Source organism: Microcaecilia unicolor, chromosome 13 (assembly GCF_901765095.1).
Source record: "Microcaecilia unicolor chromosome 13, aMicUni1.1, whole genome shotgun sequence".
In the NCBI taxonomy this organism is placed as follows: Eukaryota; Metazoa; Chordata; class Amphibia; order Gymnophiona; family Siphonopidae; genus Microcaecilia; species Microcaecilia unicolor.
This window is the reverse complement of record NC_044043.1, coordinates 50,789,796-50,810,728: the sequence shown is the minus strand read 5'-3', so window position 1 is coordinate 50,810,728 and position 20,933 is coordinate 50,789,796. Positions and strand designations below refer to the sequence as shown.

The window sequence follows — 20,933 nt, the reverse complement described above, 5'->3', positions numbered from 1 at the left end:
GTCAGTCTGTCCTTTGACGTTTTACCTCCTGTAGTTTCGACTTGTTTGAATGCAAGTGTTCTATCAGGAATTGCTTGCCAGTAGAGACCGTTTTCATCAGCACTGAAAATGTCACAAGGTGCAAACTCGTTCAAGATGGCAGGAAGAACTGAAAGAACCCAATTTTCAGCATCAAAGTCATCAGCGTCTTGTTTTTCACCATGCTTTCTTGAATTTTATGTTGTTCCTCTCCTTCCATCTTTCCAACCATCCAACAGTGGCTTTGAATTCAGTTAGTCCAAGACTTTCAGCTAGCTGATTAGCTTTCTCGATAAGCAGTGGACCACTGACAGGAAACTGTCTGCTCCTGACTTGAGAAAACCACTGAAGAAAAGCATCTTCTACCTCCTCAGCTTTTCCTGCCCGTTTTCATTTCCAGTGTGGATTTGCCTTGTTTTGCCAGTCTTCCAGAAGCTGGTCTTTCTGCTTCAAGATACGTGAAATTTGACTGGGATTGACACCATATTCTTTAGCAATAGATTCTTGTCTTTGTTTTCTAATTTTTTAAGAACTTCTATTCGTTCAGCCAGTGTTAAAGTTTTACAGTTGCTCGTCGACGACAACGACTCCAGTGTACACTCTTAACAACATTCTTTCGCTTATCCTGCCTCTGGCAGTTAAAGGGGCGGTAAATTTAAAATCTCGTTGTCACGCGCCAATCGGCTTCCATATTCTGTGCACGTGCTTATGTGGAGTCTTTCCTGCAAAGGAGCCCCATGCATTTTATAAGCAAATCTTGCACTAATCAGTGGTGCGCTAAACCCAAGTTTGTCCCCATAGAAATTGATGGGGTCAAAAATGGGACTGAATTACGGCATGCAGTTAAACAGAGCATGCGCTTATCCGACGTGCACTTAAATGGAGTGCACTGTATATCCTGAGTAATCAAAATTACTCTGAACCTAAACAAGTACACCAGAGGACACAGCACCCGAGCCAACCTCCCAGCAAGGAGCCGGGCTCAACAACTAGAGGGAGGCCTACTGCTGACCGGAAATGGAGAAGCCTGAACCTCCACAGCCAGAATCCAGGAATGAAGTTGGAAGAAAGGCTGGCCACTAGTCCCTAAGAAGACTGCCATCCCTTGGCGGAACCAAGCAACAGCCAACATACGCTGTACCAGTGCATATCTCGATGCCCAAAAATGCAGCACGGCTCAGCAAGGCTCAACCAGCCTGGAGACAGGAAAGCTTGACGCCCAAAAAAAGGAACATGCCTCAAGGTGCAGAGCCAAAGTAAGGCTGACATACCACGTGCAGAGGCAGAGCAAGGCTCCACTTGCAAAAACGGAGGCAAGCTCAATCTGCCAAAAAGGAGCAGGCTCCATATGCAGACACAAAGCAAGGCCCGACGTGCCAAGACGAAGCAAAGCTCGAGGTGTAGCAAGGAGCAAAGTCTGACATTCAGAGATGGAGTCAGGCCCTATGGGCAGATATGGAGCAAGGCCCGTAATGCAGCAAAAGTCCCAATGTGTGAGATGGCGCAAAGCCCAACACGCAGAACAGGCCGAGGAGAAACTCAAGTGTGAGGATGAAGAGTTACAAAAGCTGCATGCTGAGCCCCAAAAAGAGAAACAAGAACGGACAACTTTGTAAGTCGCGCTGGAGGGCCTAGAAAATCGGTCCCGGTGCTGTTGTTTATAGTTTAAAGGAATCTTGGGAGTTGGACCAATATAAAAATTGTGCCCATGAGGTCTAGGAGCTATGTACTTTTATTTTGTCCCCAGTAAATGGGGAAATGGAGGCTAAGACTGTTAACACCATTAAGTTGGATAGGGCCCATAGAAGCTTGGGACCCCAACGTGAAGGTCTTCCAAGGGATGTAATTGCCTGCTTTCGTGATTGTTTGGTGAAGGAGGCAGAGTGGAAGAGGGCGAAGACCCTTGGGGCGATAAAGGGGGATAACTGTAAGATCACTGTGTTTCAGGATTTGGCCAAGGCCACTCTCCAGCAACGCAAGGAACTCCAGGACATTACCAAGTATTTGCAGCAGTCTAGATTTCACTACCGCTGGCTTTACCTGTTTAGGCATTTACTGACTGTGGCGGGTCAATCGGGGAGGGTACACACCATTGCGCAAGCTTGGAAAGCTCTTTCAGATTTGGGATGTAAGGACCTCCCAGCTTGTGTGTCACAAGGGACATCAGCTCCAGAGAAACAAAGGCAGAAATCCACATGGCAGAAAGCCCGCCCAAGACAGGGACTCTCAGCGCAGCTGCATTCCACTATGTCAGATGCAACCACCTGAGGTTTTTTGATTGTTGTTGGGTCTGCAGATTTCTATAATTGTCACGGCATTTTCTGAGGGGGCTCTGAAAGATGGCCTTTGATAGATATACAGAATGAATGAATATGTGGCTGAAGTGTGTATGAGCATGGTTGGGGGTATGGTTACACATTTGAATGGAAAATTGGACTATGAACGGAGGGGAGGATGATATGTGGAGTATGGTAGGGGTGATTGGAGTACTTTTGTTCTGGGTGTCCGCTCTGGCGGTGACGCTCTTCCTCAGGGATCTAGCTGGTAAGTGGGGGCGATGGTCAGCTAGCAAGAGGGATGAGAAGGGTAGGTGGGGATTTGGGTGGGATCATGGAATGTTAATGGGTTACATTTTTCAGGAAAACATAGTATTGTTCATCGACAGCTGCAACGCCTTAAGTGGGATATATTCTTTTGATCCAGGAGACGCATATTCGCAAATAGGATGTCTCCCTACGTCAGCATAGAGCTTATAGTGATTATGTTCACTTTGATCCCCGAGGGGGAAAGGTGGTGGTGGGGGGGAATAATAATTTATATCCGTAAGGGGGGTCACTTTTATCAAAGAAGCAATTTATAAAGATGATAAAGGCACATTTTTGACTGTTCGGGAGCACCTCTCTGGACAGCAGGTTAGTTTTATAAATCTTTATGCGCCCAACACCAGACAGGGAGACTTCTTTGACACCATACAAAATGCATTAATTCAGTTTACACTGGGGGGGGGGGGGGGGCTACTGTGCTAGAGGGTGATTTTAACCTCTTCGTTTCAGATTTGCACCATTCTAAGGGAAGCAGTAGTTCTAACTTAGCCCACTGCAAGAAATTGCAGCAGTTGACAAGCAGCATGGATTTACTAGATGTTTGGAGACTACAGCATCCAGGACAAAAGCCCTTCCCCTTTTATTCTCATGCACACTCAACGTACACCCCAATAGCTATGATATGGTGCAGTCGCCAGTTATGGGGCAGGGTCTGTAATTCTAACATAGAAAGCATATCTATCTCTGACCATGCTCCTGTGTGGGTGGTTTTGCAGGACTTGGAGAAAAAGAGAGATGCCAAACTTTTTGGAAATTGAATTTTATTATTTATTAGGATTTATTTACCGCCTTTCTGAAGGAGTTCACTCAAGGCGGTGAATGAAAATATTTAGAGTGATGTAAAGGTGTGCAATGAGATTCGTGAGGTCATTTATAACTATGTTCTCCATAATGATACCAGGGTTGAATCGAATGGAACTCTATGGGATGCCCCCTTGCTGTTGTGCGTGGTGTGAAAGAACCGTCCCTCCCTTCGGGGTCCGCAGGATCTTGCCTCTGCCTTGGACAATCTAGCTACAAACCAGGGTTCATGTCCCAACCTCCTAGCCCACTGTAGTCCACAAGGCAGGGTTTGCAGAAATCAAACTCAAAAGAAAATCAGCAAGTCTCTTTATTTTCCTTCTGGGATTCACAGTCCAGCAGTTTCAACACAAACATAAAGCAGGCATCCAAAACACAATCCCACTGTTCTCCTTTCAGGATCACAACACAGCAGGAAAGAAAAACAACTCCCGTCCCCTGCTGCCAGAACTCCGTTTGTTCCACCTTAAGCAGTTTACAGCCCCGTACTCTCCTTCTCTCACTCCCCTTTGAAAAGGAGGAGAATGTCCATGAAGAAAAAAAAAACAACACAAGAAAAAGAGAGAACTGCTCATGGTTTCTTCCTGGTGCTTTGGCAAACAGTCCCAAAACAGTTCCCATTAAACTCTTCAGGCTTGAGCAAAACACTTTCTCACAACCAGCTTCCTCCCGCTGTGAACAGTTCACACAGGGGGAGGCAATAATCCCTCTTCAAACAGCACCTTTAACACACAGTTCATAACAGCCTGAACTCGCTTTGGGAAGAAAAAAGGTCCCACCCTTTCTTGGGTCACTCTCAATACACTGACCCTCCTCCCTCATGACCCTTTCTCTTTCCCCTTGCAACCCAGCTGCCATACCATGAGTTCACCTGCTTTTTCAGCTTTTTTCCTAAGGAATGAGCCCAGGCTGTGAGGTCCATCGGCTCCTCTGGGTTCTCCCCTCTCTCACTCCCCTCAGCCTCTTGCCACTCCATGGGTTCCTCATCCCACCCACTTTTCAGCTGTTCCTCTTTCACTTGATTACCCTCCAGGGGCCCCTCCCTTGCCTTGTCAGAGTTCTCCCCTGTGACCTGCTGGGGAAGGTAATCTCTATACCAGGGCTTGCGCCAGGGCTGCTGGGTAGTGTAGTCTTTTTCTCTCCTCCATTTTTCAGGGGGCACTAACCTTTCTCTTCTCTCTCTCTGGGGAAGTAGTAAAGGCAAGGCTCTGTTCTGTCTCCTTTTGCTCTTGAGCCGCCTTCACTCCTTCTCCTTCCACTTGCTCCACCCCTTCACAGTGGACATTTATTGAAATGGGGGGCAAGAAAGAAAAGAGAACACATAGGGAATTGGAGTTGTGCTTGCGCTTGGTTCATTTAGAGGGCTTTCATTGGGTAGGGGGTTCTGGGGATGTCTTCCAGCAGTTACGGCAATGTCGAATGTAGTTAAATAAATTGCAGGTAGAGCATATGGAGTTTTTGAGACAGCTGGTACAGCAAAAATATTTTGAATTTGGAAATAAATCTGGTAGAATGCTGGCCTGACACCTTTGTCGTCGACAGCGCCTGCACACAGTAACAAAAATTAATGGTCCAGGAGATGTGATGTTTTCTATTATTGAGATGGGGATATTAGAGAGCAATTTGTCCTGTTTTATCAGAAGCTTTACAGTAAAGGTGAGGGATCTGTAGATTCTGAGATCCAGGAACACTTGGATGGGCTCCGCCTACCTGGGCTGTCTAGTGCAGACCATGATCAGTTGGAGGCCCCCTATAGAATTGATATAATTTTGACAGTTATAAAGGGACTTAAAAATTTTTTAAGATCTTTGCTGGGGAGATCTCTAATAACGGCAAGTTTCAGTGTCTAGGAAGTGCACAGCAGATGCAAAGAATACTTGCTCACTGCACAGGATAAGCACTTGACTAGTGTGGTCTTTTCTATACCCATTCCATCACCCACAGGGAGGCCTGCAGTTCCAAACCTGGCCTGTTAAAGAAGAAGCTCCAATTTACCTTCATCTTCCCTGACGGCAGCTCTGTCAGACTGAAGAGATGCTATTTCTACAGGGTCTGAAACGCCTTCCAGCTCAGTTAGCTGTGCCTCATCCACTTGACACCCTTTAGGAACGGACCTGGAAATAGATTTAGAAGACAGAAAATAAAATACAACATTACCAGCATTACAAGTATGAAGGTCATTGCACAGACACTAGGATAAGAAGAGGGAGAAGATCCTTTACACACTAGTTGTATACTCTGATGCCACCCTCTAGGCAGGCAGCATTTAACATTTAGGCATTTTGTGCTCATCTTATAAACTCACAAGTACAAACACTTGGAAGCATGTCCATGGGCAAGAGACCAGAGTATTACTGCATTACTCAGGAGACAGCAGGCAGTGACAGATCCAAGGTAAGTTTTTGCGATCCACGATCGACCAACGGAATGCCTCACCTGGATCCCTTACCCCCACAGGAGAGGCACCAACTCACAGGAGGCCAAGCAGAAGGAGTCAGCCCCAGCCGCAAGAAGCCTGTCACACAGCATCCGAAGGTGAATACTGCGGGTCATTCGTCAACTTACCACAGAGGATCCGATCCACCAATTTGGGCGAGTGGTCCCAAACAGAAGGCTAGTGCTTGCATCCTAGACCGGATTCACTGTTAAACCCACACGAAGCACTATGGTCCCCTTACCTAGCATACGTTTAAAAAAAAAAAAGTGTGCTGGGCCTAGCAACTATGGCTAGCCCTTCTAGGCTTCTCCAACATGAACTCCTCATCAGACCCAACGTTTAAGAACATACTAATCATACACGCGACCACACGTAACCCCAAACACAGTCCTACCGGGTGCTCCCCTCCACATCAACCTCAGTTCACAAAAACTGGAAACAGACCAGGACATACACACTCATCTCATAGGAAAATAGGTTATCTAAAACTGATTAAACGAGACACATCTGACTTGGTTATTGACATCACTCCAGTGCCTTAACTACATCAAAGCCATATTAGTAGGCAAGAAATTGTAATTATTGAACAATATAAACACCTCCCATGACCTGGGATTTATGTTCCTAGCTGAAACCTGACTAAAAGAAATTGATATCCCCCTTATTCCACACCTCTGTCCACAGGGCTACAAGATCCTAAACTCCCCCAGGCTGGGAAAACCAGGAGGGGGGTTGGACATAGTATACAAAAGCTTCCTTAACCTCATCCTGATCAAATCTAAGATCTCTCCAGAGATTGAGGCAATGCTATGCAACCTCCAGGACAAAACAGTCCCTTCTGACTCTATTGGATTACTTTTCTTATATCAGTCACCTGGCCCTTGGTCCAAAGCAGAACTCTATGTTATTAGAGATCATCTCTCAAGCTTTCTGTCAGTTTCCATGTGTTATCATTTTGGAAGACCTAAACTTACATATGGAAGATGATACAGATCCCAATGTAGCTCATTTCAAAACTTTGGTATCATCCTGGGAATTGTCCTTCGTGATCAAAGGCCCCACACACGAAAAAGGCCACACTCTTGACTTCTTGGGAAAGCTTCCTCCGCATCTAGTGAACGATCCTATTTGGAACCCAGTGCCTTAGTTGGATCGTAAAAGCATACATAATACTGCCTCCAGGGGGGTGGGGCCGGTCCGCCCCAGGTGCACGCCGCTGGGGGGGTTCCGCGCACCGGTCAGCTTCCTTCATTTCCATGCAACCTCTGCCCGGAACAGGAAGTAACCTGTTCCGGGGCAGAGGGAGCATGGAAATGAAGAAAGCTGACCGGCGCGCGGCACCGCCTCAGCGACGTGCACCCGGGGGGGGGGGGGGGGGGGGGTCGCGCTGCACCAGGGGGCGGGGCGCATCGGCGACCCACCCCAGGTGTCAGCCCCCCTAGGAACGCCACTGAGTATGGCGAAGAAATAAGGAACCTGCGGACAAACAGGCTTGGAAGTCCCAATTCAAAATGTATAAACACAAAATTGCAGAGGTCAAAAGACTTTACTACTCAAATCTCATAGGAAATACCCACCTGAACACCAAAGTGTATTTCAACATAATGAAAGAACTAACATCCTCTTCAATTCCTGACTCCGCAACCTTAATAAGTACACATAAGTATTGCCATACTGGGACAGATCAAAGGTTCATCAAGCCCAGCATCCTGTTTCCAACAGTGGCCAATCCAGATCACAAATATCTAACAAGATCCCCAAAAAAGTACAAAACATTTTAAGCTGCTTATCCCAGAAATATTTTCCCCAAGTCAAATTTAATAATGGTCTGTGGACTTTCCCTTTAGGAAGCCGGCCAAACCTTTTTTAAACTCTGCTAAGCTAACCGCCTTTACCACATTTTCTGGTTACACTCCACTCTTTATTTTATACACCTCTATCATACCTCCCCTCAGCCGTCTTTTCTCCAAGCTGAAGAACCCCAGCCACTTTAGCCTTTCCTCCTAGGGAAGTCGTCCCACCCCCTTTATCATTTTTGTCGCCCTTCTCTGTACCTTTTCTAATTCCACTATATCTTTTTTGAGATGCAGAGACAAGAATTGAACACAATATTCAAGGTGCGGTCGCACCATGGCCCAATACAAAGGCATTATAACATCCTCATTTTTGTTTTCCATTCCTTTCCTAATAATACCTAACATTCTATTTGCTTTCTTAGCCACACCAGCACATTGAGCAGAAGGTTTCAACGTATCAACGACAACACCTAGATCCTTTTCTTGGTCAGTGACTCCTAACGTAGCTATAATTCGGGTTCCTCCTTCCCACATGCATCACTTTGCACTTGCTCACATTAAACGTCATCTGCCATTTAGACGCCCAGTCTCCCAGTCTCATAAGGTCCTCATGTAATTTTTCACAATCCTCCCGCAATTTAACTACTTTGAATAACTTTGTGTCGTCAGCAAATTTAATTACCTCACTAGTTACTCCCATCTCTAGGTCATTTATAAATATGTTAAAAAGCAGCGGTCCCAGCACAGACCCTTGGGGAACCCCACTAACTACCCTTCTCCATTGAAAATACTGAGCATTTAACCCTACTCTCTGATTTCTATCTTTTAACCAGTTTTTAATCCACAATAGGACACTACCTCCTAACCCATGACTCTCCAATTTCCTCTGGAGTCTTTCAGATACACAATATCAACCGGCTCACCTTTATCCACGGTTGTTCACCCCTTCAAAGAAATGTAATAGACTGGTGAGGCAAGATTTCCCTTCACTAAGTCCATGTTGCCTTTGTCTCATTAATCCATGCTTAATGAGATTTTGCCTGGCAACGATGTAAGACTCACTGGTCTATAATTTCCCAGATCTCCCTTGGAACCTTTTTTTTAAAAATCGGCGTTACATTGGCCACCCTCCAATCTTCCGGTACCAAGCACGATTTTAAGGATAAATTATATATTACTAACAATAGTACCGCAAGTTCATTTTTCAGTTCTATCAGTACCCTAGGATGAATACTATCCGGTCCAGGAGATTTGCTACTCTTCAATTTGTCAAATTGCCCCATTATATCCTCTAGGTCTATAGATTTCATTCAGTTTCTCCGACTCGTCAGCTTTGAATACCATTTCTGGCACCGGTATCTCTCCCAAATCTTCCTCAGTGAAGACCGAAGCAAAGAATTCATTTAATCTCTCTGCTATGGCTTTGTCTTCTCCGATTGCCCCTTTTACCCCGCGGTCATCTAGCGGTCCAACCGCATTAATAAAACAGAGATCTTTATACAAAAGTGAACAGTTACCATAGTTCGTATCAAATCTACAATAATTCCCCAGTTACCTTCAACTTTTTTTCCAATTTTATGAAGTGTGAACCCCCCCAAACCAAACTAAACCCCTCGCCCTTCGACCCCCCTCCAATCCTCCCCACCTCCCTATACCCTTCTCTATTACTCCCTCCTGTCATTCAGTCCAGTGACATTCGCCCCTACTTCACATTCAAAAGTGGTTTCCATATCTTTTCCCACCTAGGCAAGGTCTTACATTTAACTGCTGTAAGTCTCTCCATTTCACACATGTAGCGTACCTTAGTAAGCCATCATACCAACGAAGGTACCAGGGGTGACTTCCAACTCTGCGCCAGGTTCACTCGTGCCGCCTCTGCAGGGTCCCCCTCACCAGAAGACATTCAGTCCCTTTAAGGCCGTCTGGTCGCTGCCCCAGTAGGAAGACTAATGGATGCTACTGTACAGGTCTGCCCACCCACCTCTGGAGCCGAGACTGCACACCCTTCCAGTAGGCCTTAGCCTTTGGACACGTCCACCATATGTGTCCCATAGTACCCACAGCACCACATTTCCTCCAACAACTATCCGTAACCTGTACAAACATATGATGCAAACGTGCCGGTGTGAGGTACCACCTGAAAAACACTAACTGCATTCTCTTTCATAGACCCAACCGATTCTTTTTAACAGCTTCCTGCTTTTAATATACCTAAAAACACTTTTACTATATGTTTTTGCCTCCAACACAATCTTTTTTTCAAAGTCTCTCTTTCCCTTTCTTATCAACGCTTTGCATTTGACTTGACATTCCTTATGCTGTTTCTTATTATTTTCAGTCGGTTCCTTCTTCCATTTTCTGAAGGATTTTCTTTTAGCTCTAATAGATTCCTTCACCTCACTTTTTCACCATATCAGCTGTCATTTGGTCTCCCATCCTCCTTTTTTAATATGTGGAATATATTTGGCCTGGGCTTCCAGGATGGTGTTTTTGAACAGCATCCACGCCTGATGTAAATTTTTGACCCTCAAAGCCGCTCCTCTAAGTTTTTTTTTCACAGTCTCATTTTATCATAGTCTCCTTTTTTAAAGTTAAATGCTAACGTATTGGATTTCCTAAGGACCTTAGCCGAGATTGGGTGGCAGAGCCGGTGGCGGGGATGGTGCTGGGCAGACTTTTACGGTCTGTGCCAGAACCGGTGGTGGGAGGCGGGGATAGTGCTGGGCAGACTTATACGGTCTGTGCCCTGAAAAGGACAGGTACAAATCAAGGTAAGGTATACACAACAAGTAGCACATATGAGTTTATCTTGTTGGGCAGACTGGATGGCCTGTGCAGGTCTTTTTGTGCCGTCATCTACTATGTTACTATGTCCTGTGTATACTTACTTCAAAGCTAATATCAAATTTGATCATATTATGACCACTGTTATCAAGCGGCCCCAGCACCATTATCTCCCACACCAGATCATGAGCTCTACTAAGGACTAGGTCTAGAATTTTTCCTTCTCTCGTCGGCTCCTGTACCAGCTGCTCCATAAAGCAGATCTTGATTTCGTCAAGGAATTTTACCTCCCTAGCATGTCCCGATGTTACATTTCCCCAGTCAATATTGGGGTAATTGAAACCACCCATTATTGTGTTGCCCAGTTTGTTTACGTCCCTAATTTCCTTTAACATTTCTACATCCGTCTGTTCATCCTGGCCAGGCGGACGGTAGTACACTCCTTTCACTATCCTTTTCCCCTTTACACATGGAATTTCAAGCCACAAGGATTCCAAGATGTGTTTTGTTTCCTGCAGAATTTTCAATCTATTTGATTCAAGGCTCTCCTTAACATACAATGCTACCCCTCCACTAATTCGATCCACCCTATCAGTACGATATAATTTGTACCTCGGTGTGACAGTGTCCCACTGGTTATCCTCCTTCCACCAGGTCTCAGAAGATGCCTATTATATCTAATTTTTCATTTAGTGCAATATATTCTAACTCTCCCATCTTATTTCTTAGGCTTCTGGCATTCGCATATAGACATTTCAAACTATGTTTGTTGTTCATATTTACATCATGCTCAGTACTTGTATTAATTTGCAATCTTTTGTCTGACTTTTATTTAAGGACAACTGATCTACTATGGTCTCTTTTGCAACCTCACTATCGGAACACCCATCTTCCCTGTTTTGGTGATATCTTTGAAAGATACCTTATCCAGAACCATGCACTTTTGAGCAACTGTTGGCCTTCCCCCAGTTTCTAGTTTAAAAGCTGCTCTCTCTCCTTTTTTAAATGCCGATGCCAGCAGCCTGATCCCACCCTGGATAAGGTGGAGCCCATCCTTTTGGAATAGGCTCCTCCTTCCCCAGAATGTTGCCTAGTTCCTAACAAATCTAAAACCCTCCTCCCTGCACCACCGTCTCATCCAAGCATTGAGACTCCGGAGCTCTGCCTGTCTCTTGGGCCCTGTGAGTGGAACGGGTAGCACTTCAGAAAATGCTACCCTAGAGGTTCTGGATTTGTGCTTTCTACCTAAGAGCCTAAGGAGAAATTAGACCTTACCTGCTAATTTGCTTTCCTTTAATCCCTCCGGACCGGCCCAGGATTGGACTGATGGGTTGTGCTCGCCTACCAGCAGGTGGAGACTGAGAAAAAACTCTGACTCTAGATAGCCAATAAGAGCCCTGGTCATGTGACCTTAGCCTCAGTATTTGAATAACAAAGCAGAAAGGAAAGATCAGACCTATCTTCTGTGCCATGAGGAATATAAGCAGCCAGAAAGCACTAGCAAACAAAACGTGCTTATCATACGGCGGAGCCGTGATCTTGGGCTCACCAACAACTCATTGTAGAGCTGAGGTATGGCCAACTATGTACAGATTTATGAGCATATAAATATACGAATTTATTTCATTGCGAAAAGATATAAACAGGAAAACTTGCAGAATATTTAAGATATAACCTTGTAACTTGTAGAACCTTTAAGCATTTTCTTAAGACTAACTCACAGAAATCGCTCTGTAGACGACAGTTTAAAATCTGTACACAGTAAAGTGTAATATATATATTCTGAAAGATACCACGGGAGGGGCCTGGGCCGGTCCGGAGGGATTAAAGGAAAGCAAATTAGCAGGTAAGGTCTAATTTCTCCTTCCTTAGCATCCCTCCGGACCGGCCCAGGATTGGACTGATGGGACGTAACAAAGCAGTAGTCCTAAGGGAGGGACCCCCGCAAACCAGCGGTGAGCACTCTTGATGCGAAGATGGCCTCCTGACGACACTGAACATCCAGCCTGTAATGCTTAGAGAACGAATGAAGAGAGGATCATGTCGCCGCCTTACAGATTTCCGCTGGCGGCACCAAGGAGCACTCTGCCCACGAGGCTGCCTGTCCTCGAGTAGAATGAGCTTTAACCGTCTCCGGAACTGGTCTGCCCGATAACAGGTAAGCAGACGCTATCATCTCCTTAATCCAGCGAGACAAAGTTGCCTTAGAAGCTGACAACCCTTTGCGGTGACCCGCAAAAAGAAGAAAGAGACAGTCCGAGCGACGGAAGTCTTCAGTAACCGCGAGATACCTTTTAAGGACTCTCTTAACGTCCAGAGTACGCAAGTTCCGCTGCTCCTGTGTTCCTGAGGCCGATCCCAGTACCGGGAGAAAAACCGACTGGGAGAGATGAAAACGAGATAGCACCTTAGGCAAAAAGGAAGGAACTGGCCAAAGGACCACGCGCTCTTTAGAGAATTCCAGGAATGGAGATCTACAGGAAAAAGCTTGCAACTCTGAGACCCTCCGAGCAGATGCAATAGCCACCAAGAACAGCGCCGTAAGCGTTAAATCCTTCAAAGAACAAGCTTGTAAAGGCTCAAAAGGAGGTTTTGTTAGAGTCGTGAGAACCAGATTGAGATCCCAAGATGGAAACACCGCCCTGACCGGAGGACGAAGAAGACTTACCCCCTTCAAAAAACGGACCACATCGGGAAGGCTGGCGACAGACTTACCCCGAATGCGACCTCTGAAACAGGAGAGAGCTGCCGCCTGCACTTTGAGTGAAGAAAGAGAAAGTCCTTTATCAAAACCTCGCTGCAGAAAATCTAACATCTGAGCCACGGACGCCCGGAAAGGGACAACGCCCGCCTCTGCACACCAAGCCTCAAAAATTCTCCAAGTACGAATATAGCTCAGAGAGGTGGAACGCCGACGAGAACGAAGCATGGTGGAAATCACAGGTGCTGAGAAACCCCTCTTAGCTAACCGGGCTCGTTCAAGAGCCAAGCCGTAAGACAAAATCGAGCCGGATCTGGATGTGGTACTGGTCCTTGCACCAGCAAGTCCTTGTGCACGGGAAGCTGAAGAGGAACCACTGCCGACAGACGTTGGAGATCTGCGTACCAAGGACGCCGAGGCCAGTCTGGAGCCACCAAAATCACTGGCCCCTCGTGTTCCTCGATCCTCTGTAGGAGACGACCTATTAGAGGCCATGGCGGAAATGCATAAAGAAGACCGGAGGGCCACTGCTGTAACAGAGCGTCTACCCCTGCCGCTCTGACATCCCTGCGGCGACTGAAGAACCGAGGGACCTTGGAGTTGAGCCCTGAGGCGAACAGATCCAGAACTGGAGTGCCCCAGCGTTGCACTATGCAGTGAAAGGCCTGATCGCTGACAGCCCACTCCCCGGGATCCAGAGTGTGTCGACTGAGAAAGTCTGCCCGCACATTGTCGACCCCTGCTACATGCGAGGCTGATATGGCGGAGAGGTGAACCTCCGCCCACGCGAGGAGACTCTCCGCTTCTCGATACAAGAGACGACACCTCGTTCCTCCCTGGCGGTTGATGTAGGCCACTGCCGAGGCATTGTCTGAGAGGACTCGTACCGCCTTGCCTACTAGGAGATGACCAAAGTGCTGCAGGGCTAACCGAATCGCCCTGGTCTCCAAGAAATTGATGGATTGAGCTGCTTCCAGCGGGGACCACAGCCCCTGGGTCCACTTGTCCAGGCAGTGAGCTCCCCAGCCCCGGAGACTGGCATCTGTTGTTAATGGAATCCACCGAGGAGACTCCAACGGCATTCCTGCCGAGAGATTTTTCATCCGTAGCCACCAGCAAAGAGAGCTGCGTTCTGGATGACGGAGTAACAACTTCATCGTGAGAGGATGTCGCTGAGAAGACCACCGGGAGAGCAGGGACCACTGAAGAGACCTCATGTGCAATCTGGCCCAGGGCACTACCTCTATTGTTGCTGCCATCGAACCGAGAACCTGCAGATAATCCCGAGCCGACGGGGTTTTCTGATGAAGTAATCCCAGAACCTGAGACCTGAGCTTCAAGACTCTTCCCTGCGGGAGGAAAACTCGACCCTTCTCTGTATCGAAGGTGACTCCCAAATACTCTAGCGACTGAGAGGGAACCAACCGGCTCTTGGCCAGATTCACTACCCAACCTAGGGACTGCAAGAAAGCTACCACTCGCTGAGTGACCTGACAACTCTCCTGATAAGACTTCGCTCTGATCAACCAGTCGTCTAAGTAAGGATGAACGAGGATTCCCTCTTTCCTGAGAGCCGCTGCCACCACTACCATAACCTTGGTAAACGTGCGTGGAGCCGTCGCTAGACCAAAGGGCAGAGCTCGAAACTGGTAATGCTTTCCTAGGATGGCAAAGCGCAAGAACTGGTGGTGAGCCGGACATATCGGGATATGCAAATAAGCCTCTGTGAGATCTAATGCTGTTAAATACTCTCCTTGGCGAACTGCCACTATGACGGAGCGAAGAGTTTCCATACGAAAGCTTGTGACCTTGAGCGCCCGATTGACAGCCTTGAGATCTAAAATTGGCCGAAAAGCATCTTCTTTCTTTGGGACCACAAAATAAATTGAATAGCGACCCCGCTTCTGCTCCGAGGGAGAAACTGGATAAATTGCTTGAAGATCTAAGAGCCTCTGCAGAGTCTCCCGAACCGCCCGCTCTTTGCAGCGAGAGCGACAGGGGAACTCCAGAAAGGCTTCTGAAATAGGCCTTGCGAACTCTAAGGCATAACCGTCTCGAACAACGTCCAAGACCCACTGATCCGAAGTAATGTGGACCCACCTCTGATAGAACTGTGAAAGACGAGCTCCCACAGGGACCAGTGGAGAGTCCTTCGCACCTTCATTGGGAAGCACGAGACGGGCAGCGAAAATTTGCGGAAGAAAATCTACCTGCTCTTCGGTAACCCCGAAAGGACTGAGTTCTGTTAAAAAATCGAGACCTCTGCGTCTGAGGACCCCTATCAGATAGAAATCTACGGAAAGGACGAATACCACGACGACCAAACAAAGCACCCCGACTAGGCAACCGAGGCCTATCTTCCGGGAGACGAGGAACTTTAGCGTCACCTAGAGACTGCACCAACTTATCCAATTCCTCTCCAAACAAGAAAGAGCCCCGAAAAGGGAATCTACTTAACTTCGATTTAGAGGCTGCATCCGCCGACCACCCTTTCAACCAGAGGGAGCGACGTGCAGCGACCCCCAAGGCCAAGGACTTAGAAGATGCCCTCAACAGATCATATAGGGCATCGGCTAAAAAGGCAGAGCCCGTCTCAATCTTGGCCACTTCTACATCAATAGCACCTAGATCATCCGAAGATCTATCCAAAACTCTTTCCGCCCAACGAAAACAAGCTCTGGCCACCAAAGAATCACAGATGGCCGCCTGTACTGCCAGAGAAGAAACATGAAAACTATTCTTTAGAAGAGTGTCTAGCCTCCTATCCTGAGCATCCCGCAGAGCAGTCCCTCCATCCACAGGGACCGTATTGCGCTTAGTAACCGCCGAGACCACGGCATCCACCACGGGAAGCTTAAGCAGAGCTCCATCCGCCTCCGGGACAGGATAAAGCCGATTCATAGATTTGGAGAAACGAAAAACGGCATCCGGGGCCTCCCATTGTGCCTTAATAACCTCCCAAATATCCTGATGCATAGGGAAAGTTTTAGAGGAAGACCTAGATCCCTTTATCAAAACATCAATCTTCCTCACCTCTGAGACAGGGAGCGGATCCTCAAAATGCAACGTTGAGGCTACCATGGAAATAAGTTCCTGCAAGTCCTCCTTGTGGAACACTCTAGCCACCGAGGGATCCTCCCCCTGTGACAAGGGCACTGAGTCTGAATCCAAGGAGGGAAAATCCTCCCAAGAAGGATCTGCTAGGTCCTGAAGACCCTCTTCTTCCTCTAAAAGGGGCATATCCAGATCCTGGTGAGAAAAAACATCCAACTGTGAGTCCCAATCCCTAGGTCTCTTGGGAGGGAGAACAGAGCTAACAGGATCCCCTGGCGCTGCTGCTCCTGCCTTGTCCTTCTGCATAAGAAAAGCGCGGTACATCTGCAGCACAAACTCAGGAGGAAATCCCCCTGCCTGAGTGCCTGCAGCCTGCACCATCGCCCCTGATTCTGGATTCCCTAAGGCCCCTGAAGTGCGGGAAAGAGACTGACCCCCCGAAGGAGAAACCGGAGGAGGAACCAAAATGGCCGCCGTTCGCGCCAAACTTCAAGCACCACCCCCCGATACCGCGCCTGAGGCCTCCGCACTCAGCGGCAAAGATAACGAGGGAGAAGGGAGAACCGCCGCACTGGCCCCCGAAACCGACGAAGGGACGGAGGAATCATGCGCTGTGCAGTACTTACAAGCGCCGGAGGAATTAACTCCCCGACGCTGACATACAGAACATCGTTTCAACTTTTCCGACATATTGAAGTAAGACACGAGCACGCGCGTGCATGCGCCGGCGCGGTTTGCGCGGGAGCGTTCTTTTTTTTTTTTTTTTTTTTAATGCTCCCCAAGAAAAAATAGCGATAGCTTCAGTAAAATAAACAGAAATAAATTCTGGCCCCAATCAATAACTGTAAGTTCTACTTAGGCTGGCTGTTTGACTTAGAGCTCTTTTCTTTTTTTTTTTTTTTTTTTTTTAACAGCTGCCTCAAACACAGCTCAATGCTCGTTAGGTCAGAGGGGAAACAAGATTCCTCTTTTAAATTACACTGGCTGCCTCTCCCAAAGGCGAACACCTTTCCTCAGAAAGGGTGGCCCTTCCCTCTTATTTTATTTTTTTTTTTTTTGGAAGTATATATTTTTAATAATTATCACTGCACAGGAGGGAGATGGGGAGGAAGGGGGGAGGGACTCGGGACACCCGAGTGTAACACCCCAGAGGCTACAAATAATGATAAAAATCTGGGAAAAGCCTCTAATCAATACTTCTCAGGCACAGAAAAGAAGATACACAGAAAAGAAACCTATATATTATAGAAGAGACTAATGGGCCCGCTTCCTACCTGCTGGGAGACTGAGAAAATACTGAGGCTAAGGTCACATGACCAGGGCTCTTATTGGCTATCTAGAGTCAGAGTTTTTTCTCAGTCTCCACCTGCTGGTAGGCGAGCACAACCCATCAGTCCAATCCTGGGCCGGTCCGGAGGGATGCTAAGGAAATTTGGATTCGAGAACCACGTTTCCTGTCATTGGTACCCACATGTACCAAGACAGCCGGCTCCTCCCCAGCACTATCTAAAATCCTATCTAGGTGACGCGTGAGGTCCGCCACCTTCAAACCAGGCAGGCAAGTCACCAGGCAATCCTCATGTCCACCAGCCACCCAGCTATCTATATGCCTAATGATCGAATCACCAACTACAACAGCTGTCCTAACCCTTCCCTCCTGGGCAGCACTTGGAGACATATCCTCGGTGCAATAGGATAGTACTGGTGGGCAGGTCCTGGCTACAGGAGTACTTCCTACTTCACCAAGGTGATGTTCTCCTTCTAGGAGACCTCCCTCCTCCAAGGTAGCAAAAGGGCTACCAGACTGGAGGTGGGACTTCTCTATAACATCCTTGTAGGTCTCCTCTATGTATCTCTCTGTCTTCCTCAGCTCCACCAAGTCTGCTACTCTAGCCTCAAGAGAATGGATACGTTCTCTGAGAACTAGGAGCTCTTTGCATCAGGCACACACATATGACATCTCACCAGCAGGGAGATAATCATACATGTGACACTCAATGCAAAAGACTAGATAGCACCCCTCTCGCTGCTGGACTGCTGACTCCATCTTAGTATTTTTGAGTTTTTCAATAATTTAAAACTTGCTAAAGTATTAAGGATATTAGCCTAATATAAACATGTCTTTTAGTTTATATAGTATATTGTGTGATTTATTTAGTGTTTCTTTCTTAGATGGTAATGAAATGTATTTAAAACTCTGTAACAGCACTCCTTGCTTGTTACCCTAATTACAATGACGAACTATAAATGAAGAGTTGTCCTAGGGGTGGGTGGGAAGACTAAACTAGATCCTGCAGTGCCTGCTAGAGGCTGTTAATGCTGTGGTACAAAGTTCAAGTTTTAAAACTAAGGGGAAAAGACTATGGAGATTAGTTGATAAAATTTGCTTTTTTATATTTGTATTCTGCCTATCACTAACCTACAACTCCTCCTTTAAACCCCAATCTTTAAGTTCCCAAAGCACAAAGCAAAATAATGTTCACTTACCAGAGAAAAGTCCTCTTCTCTCAGATCTTCTCAGAAAGGAAGTTCAGTGGGACCTTTCCTCTTCACACAGTTTTCAATCTAAGGGGCCCTTTTCAAAACAGGCTCTTTGAAGCTAACTCGGCTAAGGGGCGCTTTTCAAAACAGGATCTTTGAAGTGGCCTAGTGGTTAGAGTGGTGGACTTTGGTCATGGGGAACTGGGTTCAATTCCCACTGCAGGCACAGGCAGCTCCTTGTGACTCTGGGCAAGTCACTTAACCCTCCATTGCCCTAGGTACAAATAAGTACCTAAGCAGCATTGAGCCTGCCATGAGTGGGAAAGTGCGGGGTACAAATAAAAAAAACCCCACAAAAAACTCAGCAACCTATGCAAATATTCTACTTCCTCACACCTTAGTTAACACCTAATTGAGGTCACTGGCCGTGCTACCTCTCCAGCAACCAAAGAACAGAAAATAACTGTCTTTTAGAACAAGATTTGAGCCTTTTCAAGTTTTTGGATGTTAAGTTTCTACCTCTAGAAAAGGTTTCAGTTTAAAACTATGGGAAAAATGCCTATTTCTAGAGAAAATTTCATTTTAAAACTATGGAAAAGGGTTGTACTCTATAGCGACTAGTTAATAATGCTTGCTTTTCTCTCCCTCTCTTTCTATTCCCCCTTAATACTAAAATAGGTCCTGCTTGCTTTTCCCTCTCTCTCTTTTTATTCCCCCCTTAATGCCAAACCCTACCCAAGACCTCGTTAACTTCTTTGAAAATAAAGTTACTCAGATTTGATCAGAACTCAATTGTCAGCTCAAAGAGCCTCAAACAAAACTTCCTAAGGAAATAACCTCCCCAAAGCAGCACCATCACAGTCAACCGACACTGAGATACCTTATCACCCATCTCTGAAGAAGTAGTTACCTCCACATTAAAAAAGCTAGTGCAATCTCAGTGCAAAGTAAATACATGCCGCTCACTCTTCTCAATCCCATCCTCCATGACCACTGGATAACTGGAATGACTAACGGTCTTCTGGAAAAAGGCAGTCTGCCTGTAGAGATGGGCACTCGGCTTAGACATGGCCATACCAGCCAACTACAGGCCCGTCGCAAGCATCCCAATCTTCACCAAGCTAATGGAATCTTATATAAGCAAACAATTCTCAAAATACTTAGATGACCACTCATGCCTACTTCTCATCCAATTTGACTTCAGAACAGCCCACACTAAAGAAACTTTACTGTTGGTCCTAACCTCATATGTCAGATCTCAATTATCACTGGGCAAGCAAACCATACTGCTGCAATTCAACATTTCTGCAGCCTTCGATGCAATGGACCACAATCTTTTAAAGCTGAGTGAAATCGGGCTGTTGGAAATAGTGTTCAACTGGTTCTAAGACTTCCTGGTTAATAGGAGCTACTGAATCCATAAAAGCAGAGTTGTCACAATTCTGAGTGCCACTTTGTGGGGTACCCCAGGGCTCCCCACTCTCATCTCTCCTCTTTAATGTGTTTGTGTCAGGTTGTTGAAAGACAAACTCCTACTATCATATACAGATGACATCTTCATGCTGATACCAGTTTGTAGCAGCCTGTCAGACACCACCTCTATACTATCTAGCTGCTTGGAGCACATTCAACACTGGGCCACCGAGACTAGATTGAAGCTGAACACGAATAAAACCAAACTGCTGCGGTTTCACACTCCAAATGTTGTAGTCCCAAGTACCTTAACCTTACCTAAAGGTTTATCTCTACCAGTGGAGAAAAAAAAATCAAAAGTACTAGGAGTAATTCTGGATTCCACACTATCCATTGAACCAATCATTTATGGCAGAAGACATTCTACAAGCCCAAACAGCTCAAACTGATCAGATCCTACTTTGACCAATCTTCTTTCACCTTGCTAGTTCAGTCACTTGTTCTCTCTCATACAGATTACTGTAATGCTCTATGCTTAGGCCTACCAACAAAATTGATGTACAGGCTCCAACTAATACACAGGCCCATCTGATACCCTACTTGAAACTACTACACTGGCTTCCAACCCAGAAGAGACTGCTATTCAAAGCTACCCATCTATTTTTTCAAGTTGTATACGTATCAACATCAGCAATGCTGACTGACATCTTTAAAGGCTTCATATTCAGGCGCTCCACTCGACTACACCACCTCCTAAAATTCAGTACTCCAAGCATGAAAAACGTTTGCTTCTTCAACTACTTTAATGCTTTATTTCCCTTCAAGATCATTTCCATATGGAATTC

General features: G+C 46.4%; 1 protein-coding gene across 1 annotated transcript in view; it reads right to left on the bottom strand.

The window, feature by feature from the left end:
* TRIM37 (tripartite motif containing 37) overlaps positions 1-20,933 on the bottom strand; it is a 262,079-nt gene that overhangs the window by 17,570 nt on the left and 223,576 nt on the right. The window contains exon 23 of the mRNA XM_030222400.1: positions 5,418-5,536. Coding sequence (XP_030078260.1) covers positions 5,418-5,536 — 119 coding nt within the window. The remainder of the gene's footprint in view (positions 1-5,417; positions 5,537-20,933) is intronic.